At 44.0% G+C, this 21,654-nt stretch overlaps 1 protein-coding gene across 5 annotated transcripts in view; it reads left to right on the top strand.

Moving 5' to 3' along the window:
* The first annotated feature begins 2,996 nt into the window (after positions 1 to 2,996).
* Positions 2,997 to 21,654, top strand: part of evi5b (ecotropic viral integration site 5b) — a 159,771-nt gene continuing 141,113 nt past the window's right edge. For 4 of the 5 annotated variants that reach the window (XM_078408226.1, XM_078408225.1, XM_078408224.1 and 1 more), the window contains exons 1-2: positions 3,033 to 3,141; positions 7,790 to 7,972. In XM_078408226.1, the coding sequence (XP_078264352.1) occupies positions 7,946 to 7,972 (27 nt within the window). In that variant the 5' untranslated portion in view covers positions 3,033 to 3,141; positions 7,790 to 7,945. Of the gene's footprint in view, positions 3,142 to 7,789; positions 7,973 to 21,654 lie in introns of all 5 variants that reach the window. The other variant, XM_078408229.1, reaches the window with a different exon arrangement.

The following is a 21,654-nucleotide window of genomic DNA, read 5'->3' as shown; positions in this document are numbered from 1 at the left end:
GGGGAGGGGAGGAGGGGGATGAGGAGGGATGATGGGAGATGAGGGGGGGGGAGGGAGGGGGAGGAGGAGCAGGGGGAGGAGACGGGGAGGGGGAGGAGAGGAGGAGGAAGGGGGGGAGGAGGAAGGGGGGAGGGGGAAGGGGGGAGGGGGGAGGAGGAAGGGGAGGGGGAGGAGGAAGGGGGAGGGGGGGGGAGGAGGAGGAGGAGGGAGGATGGGGGGGGGAGGAGGAGGAGGAGGAGGAGGAGGAGGAGGAGGGAGGAGGAGGGGAGGAGGAGAGGAGGAGTGGGGGAGGAGGAGAAGGAGGAAAGGAGGAGGAGAGGAGAGGAGAGGGGAGGAGGAGCAGAGGGGAGGAGGAGAGGGTGAGGAGGGGGGAGGAGGGGAAGGGGGAAGAGGAGAGAGGGAGGAGAAGGAGGAGGGGAGGAGGGAGAGAAGGAGGAGGGGAGGATGGGGAGGAGAAGGAGGGGAGGAAGAGGAGCCAAGTCAAGTCAAGTCAATTTTATTTGTATAGCACATTTAAAAACAACCCACGTTGACCAAAGTGCTGTACATCTGATTAGGTACTAAGGAAAAAAAATGAAACATACAGTAGCACGCAAACAGTTCACAGCGCCTCCTCAATGAGCCTCAAACGCTAGGGAGTAGAAATAGGTTTTGAGCCTGGACTTAAAGGAGTCGATGGAGGGGGCAGTTCTGATGGGGAGAGGGATGCTGTTCCACAGTCTAGGAGCTGCAACCGCAAAAGCGCGGTCACCCCTGAGCTTAAGCCTAGACCGCGGGATAGTGAGTAGCCCCAAGTCGGCCGACCTGAGGGACCTGGAGTTAGAGAGGGGGGTTAGAAGATTTTTGATGTAGGGGGGGGAATGTCCATTTAGGGCTTTATACGTGAATAGGAGGAGCTTGAAGTTGATTCTGTACCGTACAGGGAGCCAGTGGAGAGAGGCCAGAATTGGGGTGATGTGGTCCCTTTTACGGGTACCCGTCAGGAGTCTCGCTGCAGCGTTTTGGACCAGTTGCAGGCGGGACAGGGAAGATTGGCTGATCCCAGTGTATAGGGAGTTGCAGTAGTCTAGGCGGGAGGAAATGAAAGCGTGAATGATTTTTTCTGTGTCGTCGAATTGGAGGAAAGGTTTGATTTTAGCTATGGTTCGAAGTTGGAAGAAGCTGGCTTTTACCACAGCGTTGACTTGCTTATCAAATTTTAATGCAGAGTTAAATATCATGCCGAGGTTTTTGACATGCGGTTTGACTAGGCAGGATAGACTTCCAAGACTGCCTGTTATCGATTTGATGGAGTCGGGGGGGCCGAATAGGATGACCTCAGGCTTGCTCTCATTTAATTGGAGGAAGTTCTGTGCCATCCAACATTTTATGTCCTCAAGGCAGTGTAAGAGGCTGTTTAAATTTGACTGGTTGTTGGGTTTCAGGGGGAGGTAAAGCTGAGTGTCATCGTCATAGCAGTGGAAAGAAATGCCGTGCCTTTGAATGATTTGGCCAAGGGGGAGCATGTATAGAGAGAAGAGAATGGGGCCTAGGATGGAGCCTTGTGGAACTCCGCAGGAGAGGCTAGCTGGAGCAGAGGAATAACTGCCTTTGTTGATGGCGAAACTCCTATCTTTGAGGTACGAAGCGAACCAGCTCAGGGCAGTGCCATCAATGCCAACCGCGTACCGGAGACGGTCAATAAGGATGGTGTGGTCCACTGTATCGAACGCTGCGCTGAGGTCGAGAAGGAGCAGGATTGCACAGTCGCCGGTGTCGATGGCGAGAAGCAGGTCGTTGTGTACCTTCAACAAGGCAGACTCTGTGCTGTGGTGGGCTTTGAAACCTGACTGGAAACTTTCCAGGATGGTGTATTGGTGCAGGTAGGGCACTAATTGGTTTAGAATTGCCTTTTCAAGGACTTTTGACAGGATTGGCAGTTTGGAAATGGGGCAGTTTGGAAATAGGTTTTTTCAGTAGGGGCTGGACCACCGCGTGCTTGAAACTGGTTGGAACAGTGCCAGTGGCCAGAGAACTGTTGATAATAGAAAGGATGCTGGGACCGAAGAGGGAGGGGGGGAAGAGGGAGGGGGGGAAGAGGGAGGGGGGGAAGAGGGAGGGGGGGAAGAGGGAGGGGGGGAAGAGGGAGGGGGGGAAAAGAGAGGGGGGGGGAAAGAGGGGGGGGAAAAGAGGGGGGGGGAAAGAGGGGGGGGGAAAGAGGGGGGGGAAAGAGGGGGGGGAAAGAGGGGGGGGGAAAGAGAGGGGGGGGAAAGAGAGGGGGGGAAAGAGGGGGGGAGAAAGAGGGGGGGAGAAAGAGGGGGGGGAGAAAGAGGGGGGGGAGAAAGAGGGGGGGGAGAAAGAGGGGGGGGAGAAAGAGGGGGGGGAGAAAGAGGGGGGGAGAAAGAGGGGGGGGAGAAAGAGGGGGGGGAGAAAGAGGGGGGGGAGAAAGAGGGGGGGGAGAAAGAGGGGGGGGAGAAAGAGGGGGGGAGAAAGAGGGGGGGGAGAAAGAGGGGGGGGAGAAAGAGGGGGGGGAGAAAGAGGGGGGGGAGAAAGAGGGGGGGAGAAAGAGGGGGGGAGAAGAGGGGGGGGAGAAAGAGGGGGGGGAGAAAGAGGGGGGGAGAAAGAGGGGGGGAGAAAGAGGGGGGGGAGAAAGAGGGGGGGAGAAAGAGGGGGGGAGAAAGAGGGGGGAGAAAGAGGGGGGGAGAAAGAGGGGGGAGAAAGAGGGGGGAGAAAGAGGGGGGGAGAAAGAGGGGGGGAGAAAGAGGGGGGGAGAAAGAGGGGGGGAGAAAGAGGGGGGAGAAAGAGGGGGGGAGAAAGAGGGGGGGAGAAAGAGGGGGGAAAGGAAGGTCGTGGCCAGGTGACGCTCCCCACACAGACCCCGCCCCCTTATCATGCCCCGCCCCATAGCACGCCCCGCCCACATTCCCCGCCCCCTTACAGGCCCCGCCCAGCCTGTTGCCCCGCCCCCGCCGGCCGCCCAGTTTGGGAGCGGAGGAGGAGAGAGAGGGGAAGGGGGAGGCTGAACGGCCCGACCTGCAGTCCGGCTCCCGCGGCGAGCGCACCGTTAAACTGCGGGCCGTTCACCTCGGAGGCGCTCATGGAAAGTTAATTATTGACAGGAGGGCGAGAGAGGAGGAGGAGGAGGCGGTTAATCTTTCCAAGGTAAGGGGATTGACCGGCCGTTTAAACCATTAACTTGGTGGAGAGGGAGCCGGCTGGCCGGCCGGCCTCTGCTCTCGGCTCCCGTCCCGTCCCGTCTCCAGTCCTGCAATCACCTCCCAGCGCCGACAGCCGGGCGGCCTGGCCAGCGGTCTTTCCGAAACTCGGACAGGCACAGCCAGAGTCGAGCCTAGGCCCAACTCCTGCAGCTCCGCCGGAGGCCGGCTGTCTGCGGGACACCCGGGAGAATTGCCGGGGCTGGTGTTGTTCTGGCAGGGGTGGGTGGTTTGTTTATGTTTCTGCTGCTGGGCTGTGCCTGTTCTACCCTGCGTAATGCAGTCAGGCCCGACTCCCAAGCAGCTCTCGCTGCCCCTGTGCTGCTGTGCCAGCTTGCAAGATAAACCACCAAACATGAAAGCTTATCGTCATTGATCATTTTCTTGAGTTTCGTTCAGGTGCATTTCAGAGGACATGTACTTTAAAAAAAATAAAAAATTAATAAACGGCCTTTTAAAAAAATCTTTCCGCGTATTGGTCAGTGGTTGGTAAGGTGAAGTGAAACTCAAATCAGCGTTCTGTACTTGTTGACATTGAATTGAATACCACATCAGTACAATAACTGAAGTGAATTTCTGTGGTGTGTTGCAGTTTTATACTCGCCTTGGTTTTGTGGTTTTGTTAGTTTTGGAGGTGGTAGTTTTGTACACGTCTCACTTAATGCAGGTGTGGATGGTGTATTGGGGGTAATTAAACTGGTGCAGATGAAGGGAGTGGGTGGTGTGTTATATCTCTATATTCTTGAATTTAAATAGAACTTTGATCTAATTGGGACTACGCTGATGGTATTATTTCCTCTTGTCGCCCCTCTTCCCTCGATCTATTTATTACCCATTGAAATTCTTTGCAATGTGAACACAATTCCTAGTTTGTTGTAGAAACAAAGAACTGCAGATGCAGGTTTATACCAAAAATGGACACAAAGTGCGAGAGTAAATCAGCGGGTCAGGCAGCATCACCGGAGGAAAAGGATGGGCAACGGTTTGGGTTTGAAGATGGGTCCTTCCCCACAACATCATCCAATTCTTTTCTCCAGAGAAGATAGACGCAAAATGCTGGATTAACTCAGCGGTGCGGGGATCGCTGGCGGCACGGACTCGGTGGGATGAAGGGCCTGTTTCCACACTTTATCTCTAAACTAAGCCAGGGATTGGAGAGGATTGCTCCTTCAGTGCGGATAATTCCTTGAACAAGTTGCCTGGTATAGTGACTCACTGAACCAGCTGTGAAGCACAAACGTTTTTTTAAGTGTAAGGAGTGCTGTAGGTTGCAGTTCTAAGTTTCTTCCCATTAAATTTAGTTAACCTAGAATTATTGATCATCAATAGCACAAATGAACTCGTATCGAATTCTTGATACTGTTGCTCAATGTTGACACACATTTTGAGCAGCTGATTAATCACCTGCTGTTTAGTTACATTGATTAGTTTAAGCTGATCAGCATTATAAACAATGCCTTGCTTAAATTCAATCAAAATGCTGGGAATACACAACAGATCAAGCAGAATCTGTGGAGAGAGAAAGAATTACAATTCAAGTCAATATTCCAGCGGTGGACATATTGGAGGCAGAGTAGCGCAGCGGTAGAGTTGCTGCTTTACAGCGAATGCAGCGCCGGAGACTCAGGTTCGATCCTGACTACGGGTGCTGCACTGTAAGGAGTTTGTACGTTCTCCCCGTGACCTGCGTGGGTTTTCTCCGAGATCTTCGGTTTCCTCCCACACTCCAAAGACGTGCAGGTATGTGGGTTAATTGGCTGGGTAAATGTAAAAATTGTCCCTAGTGGGTGTAGGATAGTGTTAATGTACGGGGATCGCTGGGCGGCACAGACTTGGAGGGCCGTTCCGGCTGTATATATATGATATGATATGAAAAGGGGGAAGAGGCTGGAGATTTGTATGCAAGAGAGATTAAATGACAAAAGGAGTGAAGATGCAGAGCAAAAGAAGGAGGCAATGGGCTGCAAGAAAAAAGGATTGATCTCAAGTAGGTGGTTCACGAGATCATCTACACTTAATCTACATTTCATGCTGTCTTGGGAAAGCAGTAAACACAATCCACTCATTCTCTTTCCTCTCCCATCGGGCAAAAAAAACAAAACAAAGCTTGAAAGCACGTACCACCAGATTCAAAAACAGATTGTTTCCCACTGTTGAATGGATCTATCATATGTGAAGGATAAATTCCTGATCTTCCAATCTACCTCAGTGCAACCCCTACAGTTTTTTTAATCTGCTCGTTTTCTGCAGCAGTAACGCTACATTTCACTCTATTTATTTCCTCTTTTGCACTACCTGATGTATTTGTGTATGGTATGATTTGTCTGGATAACAAGCAAAACAAAGTTTTCCACTATAATCTCACGTGACAATAATAAACCAATACCAATGGAATTATCTGAAATTGTCAAGTTCAACTTTATATTTCATAAGGCTGTAAGGGTGAAAGGTGAGGTGATGTGTTTCAAGCTTGATCTGTGTCGGAGGCTGATGACAGATGGGAGTGTGACAGAGAAGTGACAGATAAGTGACAGATCACTAGAAAGTCACTCGTGCTATCGCACTAAGTGGAGGTATTTGGCAAGGTAGTCATTAGTTCTAGGAGCAGAATAAGCTATTTGACCCATCAAGTGTACACTGCCATTAAATCATCTTTCCCTCTCAACAACATTCTCCTGCCTTCGCTCCATAACCCCAGACGCCCTCACTAATCAAGAATCTGTCAATCTCCATCTTAAAAATATCCATTGACTTGGCTTCCACAGCCGTCTGTGGCACTGAATCCCATAGTCACCCAATCTCTGTTCCATCTTCCTAACAGAAAAATGATAGCTTTTCTGGATGCAAGGACATCAAACATAATATTCAGAGCAGTACTTGTTAATTACTGTTTCAACTGGAAAGAGTATTTTGTGTTGAACTGTGCAAAAGCCGGAGTTAAAAGGGGATGTTTCACAGGATGGTGCCTGTGGGAAGGTGTGATGGTGGTGATAGAAAAGTGAACCCGTGCTTCCTTTTGACTACTGAAAAGTGAGGGGAGGATGATATGAATGGTAGTAAATCACCTTGGAGATGATGGAAATGCAGAGGATGGTTAGTTTAGAGCTTAGAGATGCATCAATGACCCGTTCACGCTAGTTCTATGTTATCCCACTATCTCATCTATGACCTACACATTTTGACTAATTAACCTATAAACCTGCACGTCTTTGGAATCTGGGAGGAAACCAGAGCACCCAGTGGGAAACCCACACAGTCACAGGGAGAAAGTGCAAACTTGACACTGACAGCACCTGAGGTCAGGATCAAATCTGGGTCTCTGGCACTGAGACAGCAGCTCTGCTTCTGGGCTGAGGGACAGGTTAAGGGGTCTTGATCTTTTCTTTGTAGAGTTTAAAAGAATGAGAGGTGATCTCATTGAGATTTGTTGTTTGAGTTTGATGTCTCTTGGTGAGGATGCCTAGAACCAGAGACACGATCTAAATATAAATAGCAGGTTAAGAAACTGCCAAAGGATAGTGAATTTTTGAGATCTCTATCAAGAGAGATATAGAGGCTGCCTGTCTCTCTTCAAGATTTCATTGATGTTCAGAGAATCAAGGTTTGGGCAGGAAATGTTGTACTGAAGTAACAGGATCAGCCATGATCTTATTGAATGCCTTATTAAAGGGCGGGTTGGTGTGTTTCTACTTAGTGAATGGTGTTCCTGTCAGCACGATAGAGGGCACAAACCAAGGGATCCTTTTGCAGAATTTGTTCCATGTGTCTCTTCTGATTAGCTCGGTGCAACAGGAAACCCGTATGCAAGGTCAGTGAGATATTTCCTCGGATCATGCGAATATTACGTACTGGAAATATGAAAAAAGGCAGAATATCTGATGTTAAGAAAAGAGATCTGACAAAAGATTAACAGCCTGAAACTGTTTTCCTGGCTGCAGAATATTTTCAATGCTTTCTGGTTTTCTAACAAAAGAAAAATAATATGAATGTTGGAAATCGGGAAAAAAAGCAAACTAAGTGGCAAAGCTCACCCCAGGCAGCAGTGTGGGGAGGGAGGGATGCAGTTGAACCTTCCCTTGAACTCTAGAACTAATTTTACTTTGTCTAGACACAAGGAGCACTTGCCTGGCTTTGTCCTGCCCACACCTCTCTTCCAACTTTCTCCCTCCTTTTACAATCAGACTGATGAAGGATCCTGACTCAAAATGTCACCCATTCATGTCCTCCAGAGATGGTGCCTGGCCCACTGACTCCAGCACTTTGTCTTTTTTTTAAACCAAACTGAGTTTTCTCCATTGCTTGCAGAGAGATAGCTGATATAGATTGATTAGTAAGGGTGTCTGGGATTATGGGGCGAAGACAGAAGAATGGGGATGGGACGGAAAGATAGGTCAGTCATGATTGAATGGCAAAGTAGACTTAATGGGCCGAATGGCCGAATTCTGCTCCGAGAACTCATGAATTAATCAATGATCTAAAGAAGACATGCATCTGTTGATTATGAGTGTGTGATTTAAACCTTGAATATTTTGTTTAATTGTACGCTTCCTTGCGACTATCTTGGTCACCACTTTATAACATTTGGTTCTTTTTAGGCATTCTGCTGGTGAAATCCACTCAAACAGAACTTTTCCACTGAATAATCATTAACCCCACTTAATACCACCTGAAATTTGGGGAGCTGATGTTTCACGGCCAATCCTACTCGGAATTAAACCCCCAAAGGCACTAGGCAGCTGTTTCAGAGTGTCATGGGGGAACAAGACCAGGGCCAGATTGTGAGTAATGGTGAATTTACACTTTTCAGAAAGTTGAAATTTTATCATGGTTTTGATTTTTCTTTTCTCTCATTTTATTTGTTGCATTTTATTTGTGCAGGTTTTGTCTTTTTTTTAAATCAATGCTTTCCATAACTCACTGAGCAATAGTTCCCTGGATTTCCTCGGCCTGTTTCTCAATTATTACCAGATGCTTCAACATGTGGGAAGATCTTTTTGGACCTCTTCCTCATTTATTTTTCCATCATGTCAGAACTTTTCGTAAGTTTGTAACTCCTGTGTCTACCTCTGGAGGAAAGCAGCCAACATAATCAAGGACCATTTACACCCCGGTCGTTCATTCTCCCTCCCCCCCTTCCCCCCCCCCCCCCCCCCCCCCCCCCCCCCCCCCCTCCCTTCAGGCAGAATATTCAAAAGCTTGAAAACATGTACAACCAGATTCAGGAACAGCTTCTTCCCCACTTTTAACAGATTACTGAACAGTCCTCTCTTTAAATTAGGGTGCAACCCCGATCACCCACCCTCCCTCTTTGCAGCATTTGCACCTTTTCTCTCTCTGCACTTTTTCTGTAACTGTAACACGAAAATGCTGTAACTCTATATTTGGCACTCAGTTGTTTTTTTCTTTGCACTACCTGTGTACTTGTGTTCAGATTGATTGCACTTGTGTAGATTAAGATTTGATCTCTATCCCGGTACAGGTGACAATAATAAATCAATGTTAATACTAATTTTGTAAATTTCCCCAGTGTGGGACGAATAAAGATATATATGATTATTATTATTAATTTGGCTTATCCATCATGAATTATTATAGTTTCTTGAATTTAGTGAACTGCTTTAGGATAACTGGATGTTGCCATGATTTTCTGAATTTTTTATTTCCTTGTGGAAAATTAACACTAAAGTGAAATTCAAAACTCCACCTCTTTAGAGAGTTCCCATTTTTGGCTTGAATACAAGTGTGTTTCAGTATCACTTCTCACTTAAGAAAACTGAGTTTTAGTTATTATTGGTGTTTAGAGAAAACCGGAAACACGTATTTTCTGTAGAGAAAGATTAGCTGAATCTTCAAATTGACTGCCAGATGAGTGAAATCCTGGGTTTTCGAAAATATTCAGAGGATGAAACTCCATAAGTTGGTCAACTGAGAGTCTATGTGGTATACTGTTACTTAGTTTTGAGATGTCCAAATTAATTCACTACGTTTGTAGATTCTGTGGCCACTGAAATGCAGACATCTATTTTTTTCAAACATCCTGCAGGGTTTCCTGAACGGATGATGTCATTGAGTCACAAGGCTTGTAACAGGCCCTCCTATCCAGCAGATAGACACAAAGTGCTGGACTAACTCAGTGGGTTAGGCAGCATCTCTGTTGAAAAAGGTTGGTGACATTTCTGAGTCAAAGCATGTGCAGTTCCTTTCTACACCTTCCATCCAGCAGACCATTAAGCACCCATTTATGCTAATCCCATTTTATTCTTCCCCATGTTCCCAGCGACTTCTCCATATTTCCCCAGATTCTATCACTCGGCTTCACTCTGGGGACAATTTATAGGGGGCCAATTAGCTCAGATGTCCTTGGAATGTGGGGAGGACATTTTAGCATTGGGAGAAAATGCACGCAGTCACAGGGACAACGTACAAACTCCGCGCAGCGCCGGAGATCAAAATTGAGTAGAGGTCATCGATGAGGCAGCAGCTCTGCCATTGTATGGCTCACTCACTTGGGGCATTAAAGTGAAATCTGCCTCTGCTTGGAATAATCTCCCACGAGTTAAGGTACAGGTCATTTTACAATACTGTAACTGTGGATTCCATACTGTATCGTTAAACTAAACACAATGGCAAGATAAATGAGTTTAATGGAATGTTAGTGTGACTAAGCATCCTGATTTCAGAATATTAATATTAATCCCCTCTGGTGATATGATAATTTCTGGGAAGAGCAAATTAAAATAAGTCTGGCTTAGTATAGTGAATAAAGTACATTAAATTCACTATTGACTCTCAGAACATTGCTAATATGTTGCATGTGACCAGCACAACTATTGAAGTGCATACTTATAATTGCATTTGGATTTTCTGGACAACGATTTCAGTTATGTTGAGGAACTTGTTCGGTTCCTTTCTGATCTGTTTTGGGAAAGTACCAGTTAGTTGACAATATGTTCCAAATGTGCAAACAGAAAAAACACTCGGCACTTAATGGAGAATTTTGCTTACGTAGAACTGCAGCATGCAACAAATCCAACTCTACTTTTTCTTTTGTGTCAAAGCACTTTATCAGGAACAACAGGGGTGGCAACCCGTGTTGAAAAAAAATTGGCAGTTCTCCAGCGATTCTCCGTATTGCTTTTTATATTCATGACACCTTCCTTGATGTTATGAATGGTAACAGCTTCAATTCAGATAATGGCAAATGAGGTGAAACCGTGCTGCATTTTGGCTGAAAAAAGGTCCCAACCCAAAACGTCACTCATCCTTTTTCTCCACACATGTTGCCAGACCCACTGAGTTAAGGGCCTGTCCCACTTAGGCGATTTTAAGGCGACTGCCGGCGACCAGGCTGTTGTCGAACGTTCGCCGGGTTGTCGCTGGCATGATCGTGAGGAGTCTTCCAAAGATCGTAGTGGACCATAGTGGATCACGGCGCGTCGCCGAGAAATCAAACGGCTTGAAATCTCTCGGCGACAGCTGGCTTGTCGCCAGGCATCGTAGCTTATTGCGATCGCTGTCGCATTCTGTCCCCAGGTTTGATAGGTTCTCTTAAGATACATTTAGAAGCACATAATATTAAAATAAGTAAAGTCATTTCAAAATACCATAAAATGCTTGTGTTTAACCAATTTATTTACCGTCAGGACATTTGACAGGTAGATTGGAGGCGACAGTTTGACGGTCAGGTAAGTGTGGGAATTTTCACGATGTTTTTGGCTTCAGCCATTAGATTTAAAGTGAGCTCCAAACCCAGATATGCAATCCAGAAACCAGATATACATCTCCCTTACATTTTCAAAGAATGCGGCACGGTAGCGCAGCGGTAGAGTTGCTGCTTTACAGCGAATGCAGCGCCGGAGACTCAGGTTCGATCCTGACTACGGGTGCTGCACTGTAAGGAGTTTGTACGTTCTCCCCGTGACCTGCGTGGGTTTTCTCCGAGATCTTCGGTTTCCTCCCACACTCCAAAGATGTACAGGTATGTAGGTTAATTGGCTGGGTAAATGTAAAAATTGTCCCTAGTGGGTGTAGGATAGTGTTAATGTACGGGGATCACTGGGCGGCACGGACTTGGAGGGCCGACAAGGCCTGTTTCCGGCTGTAGATATATGATATGATTCCCGTACAAGGTGTTATAGTTCAAAACTCTCAAGTACTTACCGACTTGTCAGTAGTTTCAGCGAAAACCAGGTAGCCGGAGAAGCATTGACAGCGTGGGAATTTTCGCGATGTTTCAGAAGACGCTGTAATCTCGACCTGACTCGGCATTGTCGTGGTCATTGTCGTCGGGTAAAAGAAAAATTCGGCGATCTGCTACGACTTTGACAGTTGCTGGCAGTCGCCAAAAAGATCGCCTAAGTGGGACAGGCCCTTTACTCCAGCCGTTTCTGCCTATTTATGTTTTGGCTCCTTTGGCACTTTATTTTTCTCTCATACTTTTGACTTGAGCTGTTCATATGAACATAAAACCTTCGTACATGATCAGATGGAAAGACTTTCAACCTGTTCAGACTGAAAGTGAAGATGAGGGTGCAACAAGTTACGATTAGAGAACTTTGCTATGATGAAATACTAGCTGTATGGTGAGAATTATTTGCTCACAGGGCTTCTTTCTGTGCGTCATGTTCTCCCTTAACATTGGAAAACTATTAATGGTCCAAAATAATGTGTCGTCACCATTGATCAGACCTGACTATGCTCCAGTGGAATAGCAATCACAAAAATATTATAAGTGTGGCTTTTGAATCATTGTATCTTCTTCACCATTCAATGCTACCATGGCTGGTCTTTTATTTCCATGCTACTTCCCTATGCCTTGCCAGGATGCATTGATTTTGTGAATATCATCTGTGTCAAACTACTCTGTGACTAAGCTTCCATAGCTGTCTTTGGTAGAAAGTTCCAAATATACACTGCCTCTGAGTGAAGAAATTTATTCTCATCTATCTTGAATGGCTGTCCCTTTATTCTGGACCTGGTCATTGGTTGTAAGCAAGTCAGTGAAGGAAACATCACCCTGATTTCACCCTGTCAAGCCCTACTTCTTAAAAAAAAAAAGTATGTATCTAAACCATGGAAAGTATAGGCAAAACCTGCTTAATCTCTCTTTGTATTACAAGCCCACCTTTGCCATAGTTTTTCTGCATTCCCAATAATGCATGCATATCCTTTCTAGGGAAGAAGAACGTAGTGGATTGCATTTACCTCAATGAAGAACTGAGTATGTGCTTTGGCAAAGCAACTATAATTTTGATTGAGTAATAAACTCTTCCTTGACTCTCTCAGACCTGCATCTTAATTACACAGCCAAATCCCTGTATAATTTAAGATCTGTGATCCTATCCCACAAGGGTAACCTACTGTAATGCCCTTTGTCAAAACTTTAAGGATGGCACATGATCACTCAGTTCTGTCCAACCACTTTATTTTTACCACACAGTATTTTATCAGCATTGCAGCCTGTTGCAGTTGTGAGCCACTGTATTTAGGAAGGTGATAATGGGGGTTGGGGAAAAGTAGTTAGACAGCCACAAGTGCAGCACAGCAAAATGTTCCAAGACACTGCACAATCATGATTTAAAAACTAAATGAAGGTTAGGAGAAATAATTGGTAAAAAAAAGTCAAATGTTAGATTTGAGGAAGTATATTTGACAAGTTTCCACGGCATTGAGAACACATAACAGGTATAACAGGTATAACAGAGCTTTATTTGTCGTTCGGTACCGAAGTACCGAACGAAACTACATAGCAGTCATAGAAAAAAAAAAAACACAAGACACATAACCCCAACACAAACGTCCATCACAGTGACTCCAAACACCCCCTCACTGTGATGGAGGCAACAAAACTTCCACTCTCTTCCCCACGCCCACGGACAGACAGCTCGTCCCCGACCGACCCGCACAGTCCCCGCACCGGGCGCTGAAACGTCCCGCGGCCGAACCGGGCGATGAAAGGCCCGCGACCAAGCCTTGCGCAGCTAAGTCCCGTGGTCGAGCCGCACCGGGCGATGTCAAGTCCGCATTCTTGAACACTATTGCCAAGTGACCTTTTTCCACCCACTTCAGAACGTTTCCTCGCTATTGGCATTCCCTTACATTAAATATGTTTTGTAGTGATACTGAAAAACTTTTTTGAGTTACTGAAATTCGATGTATTGATGAAAACTGTGCGGGACACATAATTTACTTGTGTTGCATTAAATACTTCTACCCATCAATAATTGTCAAGAATACCTCTTTCTCAAGAATATTTCAGTGTTGCCACCGGGGAGGTCTGAGAGGATGTTGGAGGATGATTCAAGATCTCTGGGGTTTTTTTTCTCTCGGGGATACATGCAAGGTCTGGATGGCCCTTTCCCAGTAATCCAGCTGCAGACAGAATCTTAATCTTAAGCGTAGAAGCGTACAACATACACATTTGTAATTTAGGAAAATGACGTCAAATACAAATTCTCATCTATTTAGATTATGGTTTTGTATAATTTCTAACTGGAATGTATTGTAGAACAATCTATTTAATGACAGGTTAGTTTTTCCATTGAGCTGATTAACATTTGTCCAGGGCCATTAGGTATCATTTACCGAAGTGGCCACTCTTTACATATGTACAACATTGCTGTGTTGTCTAATTATTTAACTGTTGAGGGGATCTGGAATGACGTGTTGTGTCTACAAGGAGAAAACACAACGAAGAGACCATTGCATAAAAAAGCATGTGCTTTTGTGCTTGCACTTGTTCAAAAGAGTCGGCTGAAACCTGTAGTTTCTAGCCCCTACAGTTCTCCTTCTCATTCCCAAACTGTTCTGTCTGTCCTTAGCCTCTACCACTGCCAGAGTGAGGCCACATGCAAACTGGAAGAACAGTGCCCCTCATTTCGCTTGGGTGGCCTACAACCCAATGGCAATGGATTCAACAATTTCAGGCAACCTCCCCCTCCCACACACTCCTTTATTTCTACTCTGCCTACCACCCAGGTCCTATCCCCTCTTCTACTCCCTCCATCTGCACATCACCCACCCCTCCCTACTCTCTCCTAATTTTTCTACCCACCCCCCAGTGCTCTGGTCACTATGGTATCTTAAATCCAAGAGAGCTCAAACAGATTTTGCATTATCATAATACAAGAAACTGCAGGTGCAGGGATCTTGAGCAAAAAGTAAAGTGCTGGAGGAACTTAGCAGGTTAGGCAGTATCTGGAGGGAATGGACAGATGACGTATTGGGTCGGGACCTTTCTTCATATGCTTCAGTCTGTTTTCTGTTATCTCTGATAGTTGTGAAACATTGCTCTTGGTAAATTGTTGTCTTATTGGTCACTGTGGCTTCACTTGAAGCATGTTCAGTCAGCTGTAATATGTTTTAGGTCATGAGCGTGAACATGTTTAAACCAAGAAGAAGGGTCTCGACCCGAAAAGTCACCCATTCCTTCTCTCCAGAGATGCTGCCTGTCCCACTGAGTTACTCCAGCTTTTTGTGTATATCTCCTGATGTTTAAACCGACTCTCTTTCTAGTTTTTGTTTTATCACTACCTACGATGTTGGTTGTATTGCTAACTACACAGCCAGAACTGAAGTTTCTGATTCAAGTGAAGATACAAAATGCTGGATTTGGTAAGTCAGGCAGCATCTCTGGAGAACATGGATAGGTGACTTTTTGGGTCAACCCTTCTTCAGACTGATTACTGCATTCTAATCCAAGTGACAGTACTTCACGGCGTGTACCTTACAACCAGCGAGTGAAGAAATGTCCCTCGGGCCTTTACTGCAATAATTTTGAGAATTAAATTGAGAGCACTGAATACCCCAAAATGTTTGTTGGAAAAAATGGAGAGATATACATTGATATATATATATATCGGTCTGAAGAAGGGTCTCGACCCGAAACGTCACTCATTCCTTCTCTCCTGAGATGCTGTCTGACCTGCTGAGTTACTCCAGCATTTTGTGAATAAATACCTTCGAGAGATATACATTAATCCCTTTGAGAATGGATCTGCAAGCACTAGTAATGGAAAGTTGTAGCAATAGCTATGGTTTAGGGTTGTCTTTGAAGCCTTGTAGTTATTTGCATTGACCTCCTCTTTTGTGAGTAGTAAGCTTGTATGCTTTCATCAATAACAATTATCTGGTGAAGTTAGAGAAATGAAAATATTGAGGAACTAAGGTAAAATCTGTCTATGCTGGCATTTTACTATGTGCTACATCCAGTTTCTGCCATTAGTTGAGTTGTTAATTTGCTCCTGCGTAATCTAATTCATTACAAAATGCAGTGAGATTCTAAGACGAAGGAGAGTAGCCCATTTAGTTCACCTTTTACCTTGGAAGTCATGACATGGCAAGTGAGTGATTGAGAATAATCATACCATTCAATCTTCATGTGATGTTTAGACTTGTATTTTAATGTCTTCAGTTTTCATGAGTTGCATTATAGATTAGTAGTTTAGCTTCACTTTCTGTCACATTTCTAAATGAATAGAGCTGTGTTGGAAGTGTCTGCTGTGGCTGGCGTAAAACTAAAGAGGCAGATATGAAGTGCCCTGATTCAAATTCAGATTAGTTTATTGTATACATCGGGGTACAATGAAATTCCTTGTTTGCACAAAGCTCATAGAGTAAACAATATACACAGTAATGTTAACTACAACAATAAATACAGTGACAGATATAAAACAGCAGAGTGGTGCAAAATTTGCAGTGTATCATTGAGAAGTGCAAATAAAACTAAAATGGAAGAATAGAATAACTGAATGAGATAGAATTAAGATTTTGGGGCAGCACGGTGGCGCAGCGGTTGAGTTGTTTCCTTATAGCGCCAGAGACCCAGGTTCAATCCTGACTACGGTTGCTGTCAATATGGAGTTTGTATGTTCTCCCTCTGACCGCATGGGTTTTATCCGGGTGCTCTAGTTTCCTCCCACACTCCAAATACATACAGGTATGTAGACCAATTGGCTTCAGTAAAATCATAAATTATCCCTAATGTTCAGTATGGTAATGGCTATTTGGCGCGGACTCGGTGGGCCAAAGGGCCTGTTTCCGTGCTGTATCTCTAAAGTCAAGTCTAAAGTAAGAATATGTGGGGTAGGGGATGGGAAAGAGGTGATTGGTGCATGAGTCTGATAATATTGGGGAAGAAGCTGTTCATAATTCTGTAATTCTGGGCTTTCAAGCTCCTGTGTCTTCTGTCAACATGGTAGTAGAGAGAAAAGGGCGTGGCACGGATCCAACATGACACTGTCTTCCTGATAAAAATGCACAGTGAAGATGAATTGGATGGAATGAAGTGACAACCCTGTGGTGCACTGGCTGTTCACTACTCTCTGCAGGTTCAGGCAGTCAAGAGCGGAGCAGTTGCCAAACCGGCTGTGATGCATCCAGTCAGAATGCTTTCTATAGCGTATCTGTCGAAGTTCAAGAGAATCCTTGTGGATATGCTAAATCTCGGATGCCTAAGAAAGTAAATGCACTGATGTATTTTCTTGAACACCACATGAGTGTGAAGGAACCATAACCAGGCTAGCTTGCTGATGATAGACACAAAATGCTGGAGTAACTCAGTGGGTCAGGCGGTATCTCTGGAGAAAAATAATGGGTAAAGTATTGGGTCGGAACGCTTCTTCAGGCACTTGTTGTTGCTCTGCACCACGACACAAAGTTAGTTCTTAGATTTCAGAAATAAACATGTTTATTGTTATTCCATTTATTACAATCTATCAAGGAATGTACTTCAAGTTATGTAAAGAGGTTACTGCTTAATATAAGGTATTACTAACAATCAAACTGGATTTGATCAACCTGGATGTTTTTTGTTTCTGACATTCTTGATTCATTGTCAGAACAGGTTGCATTTCAGGAGGTGTTGCTGACCTAATTTCTTTGTGAGGAGCTCAAGCATTTACTGTGCAGAACATTCTTTGCCTCAAGGGACACTCAGCTAAACAAGAGAATTGAGGCGCATGTTGGCAGTAGTCAAGATCCAAATGAGTATAGTTGGCATATGTCAGGAGAGATAGTGGAGAAGCTTAAATCTAGAATTGCTAAGGTTGTCCTCTTACTCAAAATGGGCAGTGGGGATGAGGCTGAAAATGACAAGCTGGTGAACCTTGCTTCAGTGTTATGGAGGTTGCTGGAAAAGATTCAGAGAGACAAGATTTGTTTGCAAGACTGTTATACACATATGCACACACTCAAATGACAATGATGGGAATATATGGGGTGTGATCAGTAAGTTTGTAGATGACATGAAAATAGGTGGACTCGTAGTGTAGAAGGTTATCTACGGATACAATGGGGTGTAGATCAACTGGATGTATCAGTGGCAGATAGAATTTAATTTATACAAGTGTGAGATAATGCATTTTACGAAGTCATATTTTGGTAGGACATATAAAAATAAAACTTGGCAGGAATCTTAGAGGCATTGATGTACACAAAGACCTTGGGGTGCAAGTCCATAGCTCTCTGAAAGTGGTGACATGGGTGGATCGGGTAGTGAAAACAGTAGTCGGTATGCTTCACTTCATAAGTCCAGGCATTGTATATGAATTAGTAGTCACATCGGTCAGACTGAAGATAGACAAAGTTCTGGAGTAACTCAGTGGTGCAGCATCTCTGGATGAAAAGGATAGGTCAGACTGAATTTGGAGTGTCTTGTACAGTCTAGTTGTCACGAAAGGAAGACTGCGGTAGAAACTGTGTAGGAGAGAATCACCAGGATGTTGTCTTGAATGGAGGACTGGTTTGAAGTAGAGACCAGTAAAGTAATGTCACTGAAATGTTGGAGGTTGCGGGATGACCTGAGTGGTTTACAAAATTATGAGGGGCATGGATAGGATAGGTAGTCAGAATCGGTTACCTAGGCAGAGGAATTCAGAAATGGGGAAGGGATGGGTTAGTTACAGGTCATCGTCATACAGTACGGAAACGTCCCCTCCGGCACAAATTCGTCCAATCCGACCAAGATCCCATATCTCTGTTCGTCCCATTTAACCGTGTTAGGCCCATATCTCTCTAAAGCATTTTCATCATGTACCTGTTCAAATGTTTTTTTAGGTAAGCCTATTAGTTTTAAAGAACAGGGACTTAACTTATCTGGGCTTAGAAACAATCTTATCATTGCTTTGTGAATGTTCCAAGTCGTGCATTCTTAGAATCACAGAAGCGTACAGCATAAGAACAGATCCCTCTGCACCTTTCCTGCCCATGTACCTGTCCGAATGTCTTTTGAAGGTTTAATGTGAGAGGAGTGAAATTTAAAGATCTTTGAAGGGACAGGGTCAGAAGTAGATTTTTCCACAAAGCAGGTGATGAATGTTTGAATGAACTGCCACAGGAGATGGGGGAAGGTAGATACTATTACAACATTAAAAGGCATTGTGACAGTTATTTGGATAGGAAAAGAGCTAAGGAATATTGGCATAACCTCAGCAAACAGGATTGGCATGGATGAGGTGGGATGAGAGAGTCTGTTTTCATCCTTTTCTGTGATTCTAAGACTGCATGACGTGGCGCATTAACAAAGTAATGATAAGGTTGTTTCGAAGCCCAGATAGGATTACCTATTCTTTAGGGCTCGTAGGCTTGCCTGTAGTCATTTATTCAGATCCAATAGCTAGTTTGTTCCAGCGCGGATTGATGAATTGGAAAGACTTTGGGGAAAAACTGAAGCAGCCTGGACTCTGACTATTTAGAGTTTTAACTGCATTTGTCTGCCACTCTGCCACTAGTCATGCAAACCTGTGCATTTAATAGGGTTAATGTATTTCCTCATTGGCTAATAATTATCTGTTTTGTGCTCATAATTTATGTTCAGTAACATGATTTTATGAATATTGTTCATTTCAATTGTACAGTTAGAAATTACTTTACTTTGTCTCAACATTATATAGGGCAGGACAGTGGTAAAACAGGTAATGCTGCTGCCTTGGAGCTCCAGTGACCCGGTTTCTGTCCTGACCTTTGCTGTTTGTGTGAAGATCGCATGTTCTCCCTGTTACTGGGCGGGTTTCCTCAGTGCTCTGGATTCCTCCCACTTCTCTGGTTGGCAGAGTTATAGATTACTGTAAACTAACCCAAACGTAGGTAGATGGTAGGAGAATCAGGGTGGAGTTTACAGGCGTAAGTAGGGAATAAACTTGGTGGGAATGTTCCAAGAACTGATATGGACTTGATGGTTGCTGTTTGTCTTTAGGAAACAGGTATGCAATATATGAACAGACTTGGTTAATTAATGACGTGGTCTTCCTGTCATAAAGAGGGATTATCTGAGTTCATGATCCCAGTAACTTTGGATGGAAATATTCAGCAATGAAGGTAAGAAGTCACTTATGGGAGTGGTATGTAGTCCTTAACAGAGAGTAGGATGGAGTATAAATAAATAAATAATTTAGTGAATTTCAAAGAGAAAACCTGTTCTGGATAGTGGGACCAATAGTTGTGTTAAACATTCCATTTGGCAAGGTGTCGCTGCATCCAGGTTATTGCTGAAAATAAAAGCACATGGTAACATGGTAAGCATAAGTAACATATTAACATAGATGGAAGATTATTCCCCATTAGTTGGACAAAGACTTGGCTTAGATGAGTTTGAATAGTAGGTCATGGGATTTGTGCTGGCATTCCAGCTTTTTGCAATTTATAAAAATGATCTGGATGAAGACACCAGAGATTGGTAAGAAAGTAAATTTTGAAAAATATTTGGAAGTTTATCTTGTTCGTGGGCTTCACTATTTTGGCCAGCATTTACTGGCCTCCATCCCACACCTTCCTCCCCCAAATTATATTTTGCAATGAGTAGCTTGCTAAGCCATTTTGCAATTGAGCAGATAATCCAAAGCCAAAGATAGACACAAAATGCTGGAGTAAACTCTGTGTTTCAGGAAGCATCTTTGGAGAAAATGGATAGGTGATATTTTGGACCTGAAATGTCACCCATCCGTTTTTTCCAGAGATGCAGCCTGACCCGCTGAGTTACTCCAGCATTTTGTGGCTATCTTTGGTATAAACCAGCATCTGGAGTTTATTTTTATTACATTAGTACCAAAGCCAAAGTGTTCTATATGTAAGCAGGGAGATATCAATAAATGTATTTTTATATGCAGTAATTTCTAACAATAGTTAGAAATGTCTAAGTGACGCAAAGTAGTGGTCTCTAAAGGGGTGATCTTTGGTCAGTCGATGACCAATGTCGGTGCATCATAAGTTTGGGGACAGAGAAATCTTTCAAGCATTGCTGGATGTCACTGTGTAAATATGAAAATATTATCTGCCACTTAACATTTTTTAACATGAATTAACACTTTTATTTTGAGAGCTGATAAAACACTTTCAGTTTATCATTTAGTTTGAGAAAAAATAACGTGATCATAGAACACAGCCAAGAATAGATTCAACTTCCCTGATTGAAAGACATTTTATTTTAATCTGAGTTGATTTAAGAATGTTATATTTTGTAAATTTAGAATTGTTCATCAACTGTACAGTACAGGATATTTTAAGTTTTACGACAGGCAGGTGGGCAGAGGAGGTGGGGTAGCTCTGTTGGTAAGGGTTTAAAATTCAGTCGCTTGCGAGGGGTGACATAGGGACTGACGAGGTAGAGTCACTGTGGATAGAGTTGAGGAATTGTAAAGGTAAGACAAGCTAGATGCGGGTAAAATGTTCCCAATGTTGGGGGAGTCCTGAACCAGGGGCCACAGTCTTAGAATAAAGGGGAGGCCATTTAAGACTGAGGTGAGAAGGAACTTTTTCACCCAGAGAGTTGTGAATTTGTGGAATTCTCTGCCACAGAGGACAGTGGAGGCCAAATCACTGGATGAATTTAAGAGAGAGTTAGTTAGAGCTCTCTAGTGGAATCAAGGGATATGGGGAGAAGGCAGGCATGGGTTACTGATTGTGGATGATCAGCCATGATCACAATGAATGGCGGTGCTGGTTCGAAGGGCCGAATAGCCTCCTCCTGCACCTATTTTCTATGTTTCTATTTATCAGTGTTTGCATTTGGAGTTTGGTCCACTCATGAAGTTCTTGGTTAAGTTTTCAATTTAGACTCGCAAAGACAATTTTTTTCCTTGTGTATTGAGTGATCTGAAAAGGTATACAAAAGCAAAGTAGCTGTGAATACTGAAAATCAGAAATAGCAGAAAATTATGCAGCAGGTCAAGCAACATCCATGGGGAGGGAAGGGGAAGAAAACCGCTCCCTACTCATGCTCTGACCTGCTGAGAATTTCCAGTCTATTTTCCATTTTGTTCAAAAAGACACTTTACTGTAAAGAAAAGAGAATTATCCAGTTTTGTTAGAATATATATTACGCTCAAGATAGAAAATTGATTTTTTAAGTGAGCTGACGCAAGTGTTTTTTCTTGCCCTGTCAGTTGTCTTCAGCAATATTATTTTATTGGATACAAATAGATAAAATTGCATTAATTTCAGTGTTTTTTTCATAATTCCTTTTATG

The sequence above is a fragment of the Rhinoraja longicauda genome, chromosome 11 (assembly GCF_053455715.1).
Source record: "Rhinoraja longicauda isolate Sanriku21f chromosome 11, sRhiLon1.1, whole genome shotgun sequence".
In the NCBI taxonomy this organism is placed as follows: domain Eukaryota; kingdom Metazoa; phylum Chordata; class Chondrichthyes; order Rajiformes; family Arhynchobatidae; genus Rhinoraja; species Rhinoraja longicauda.
This window is presented reverse-complemented; position numbering and strand designations above follow the sequence as displayed.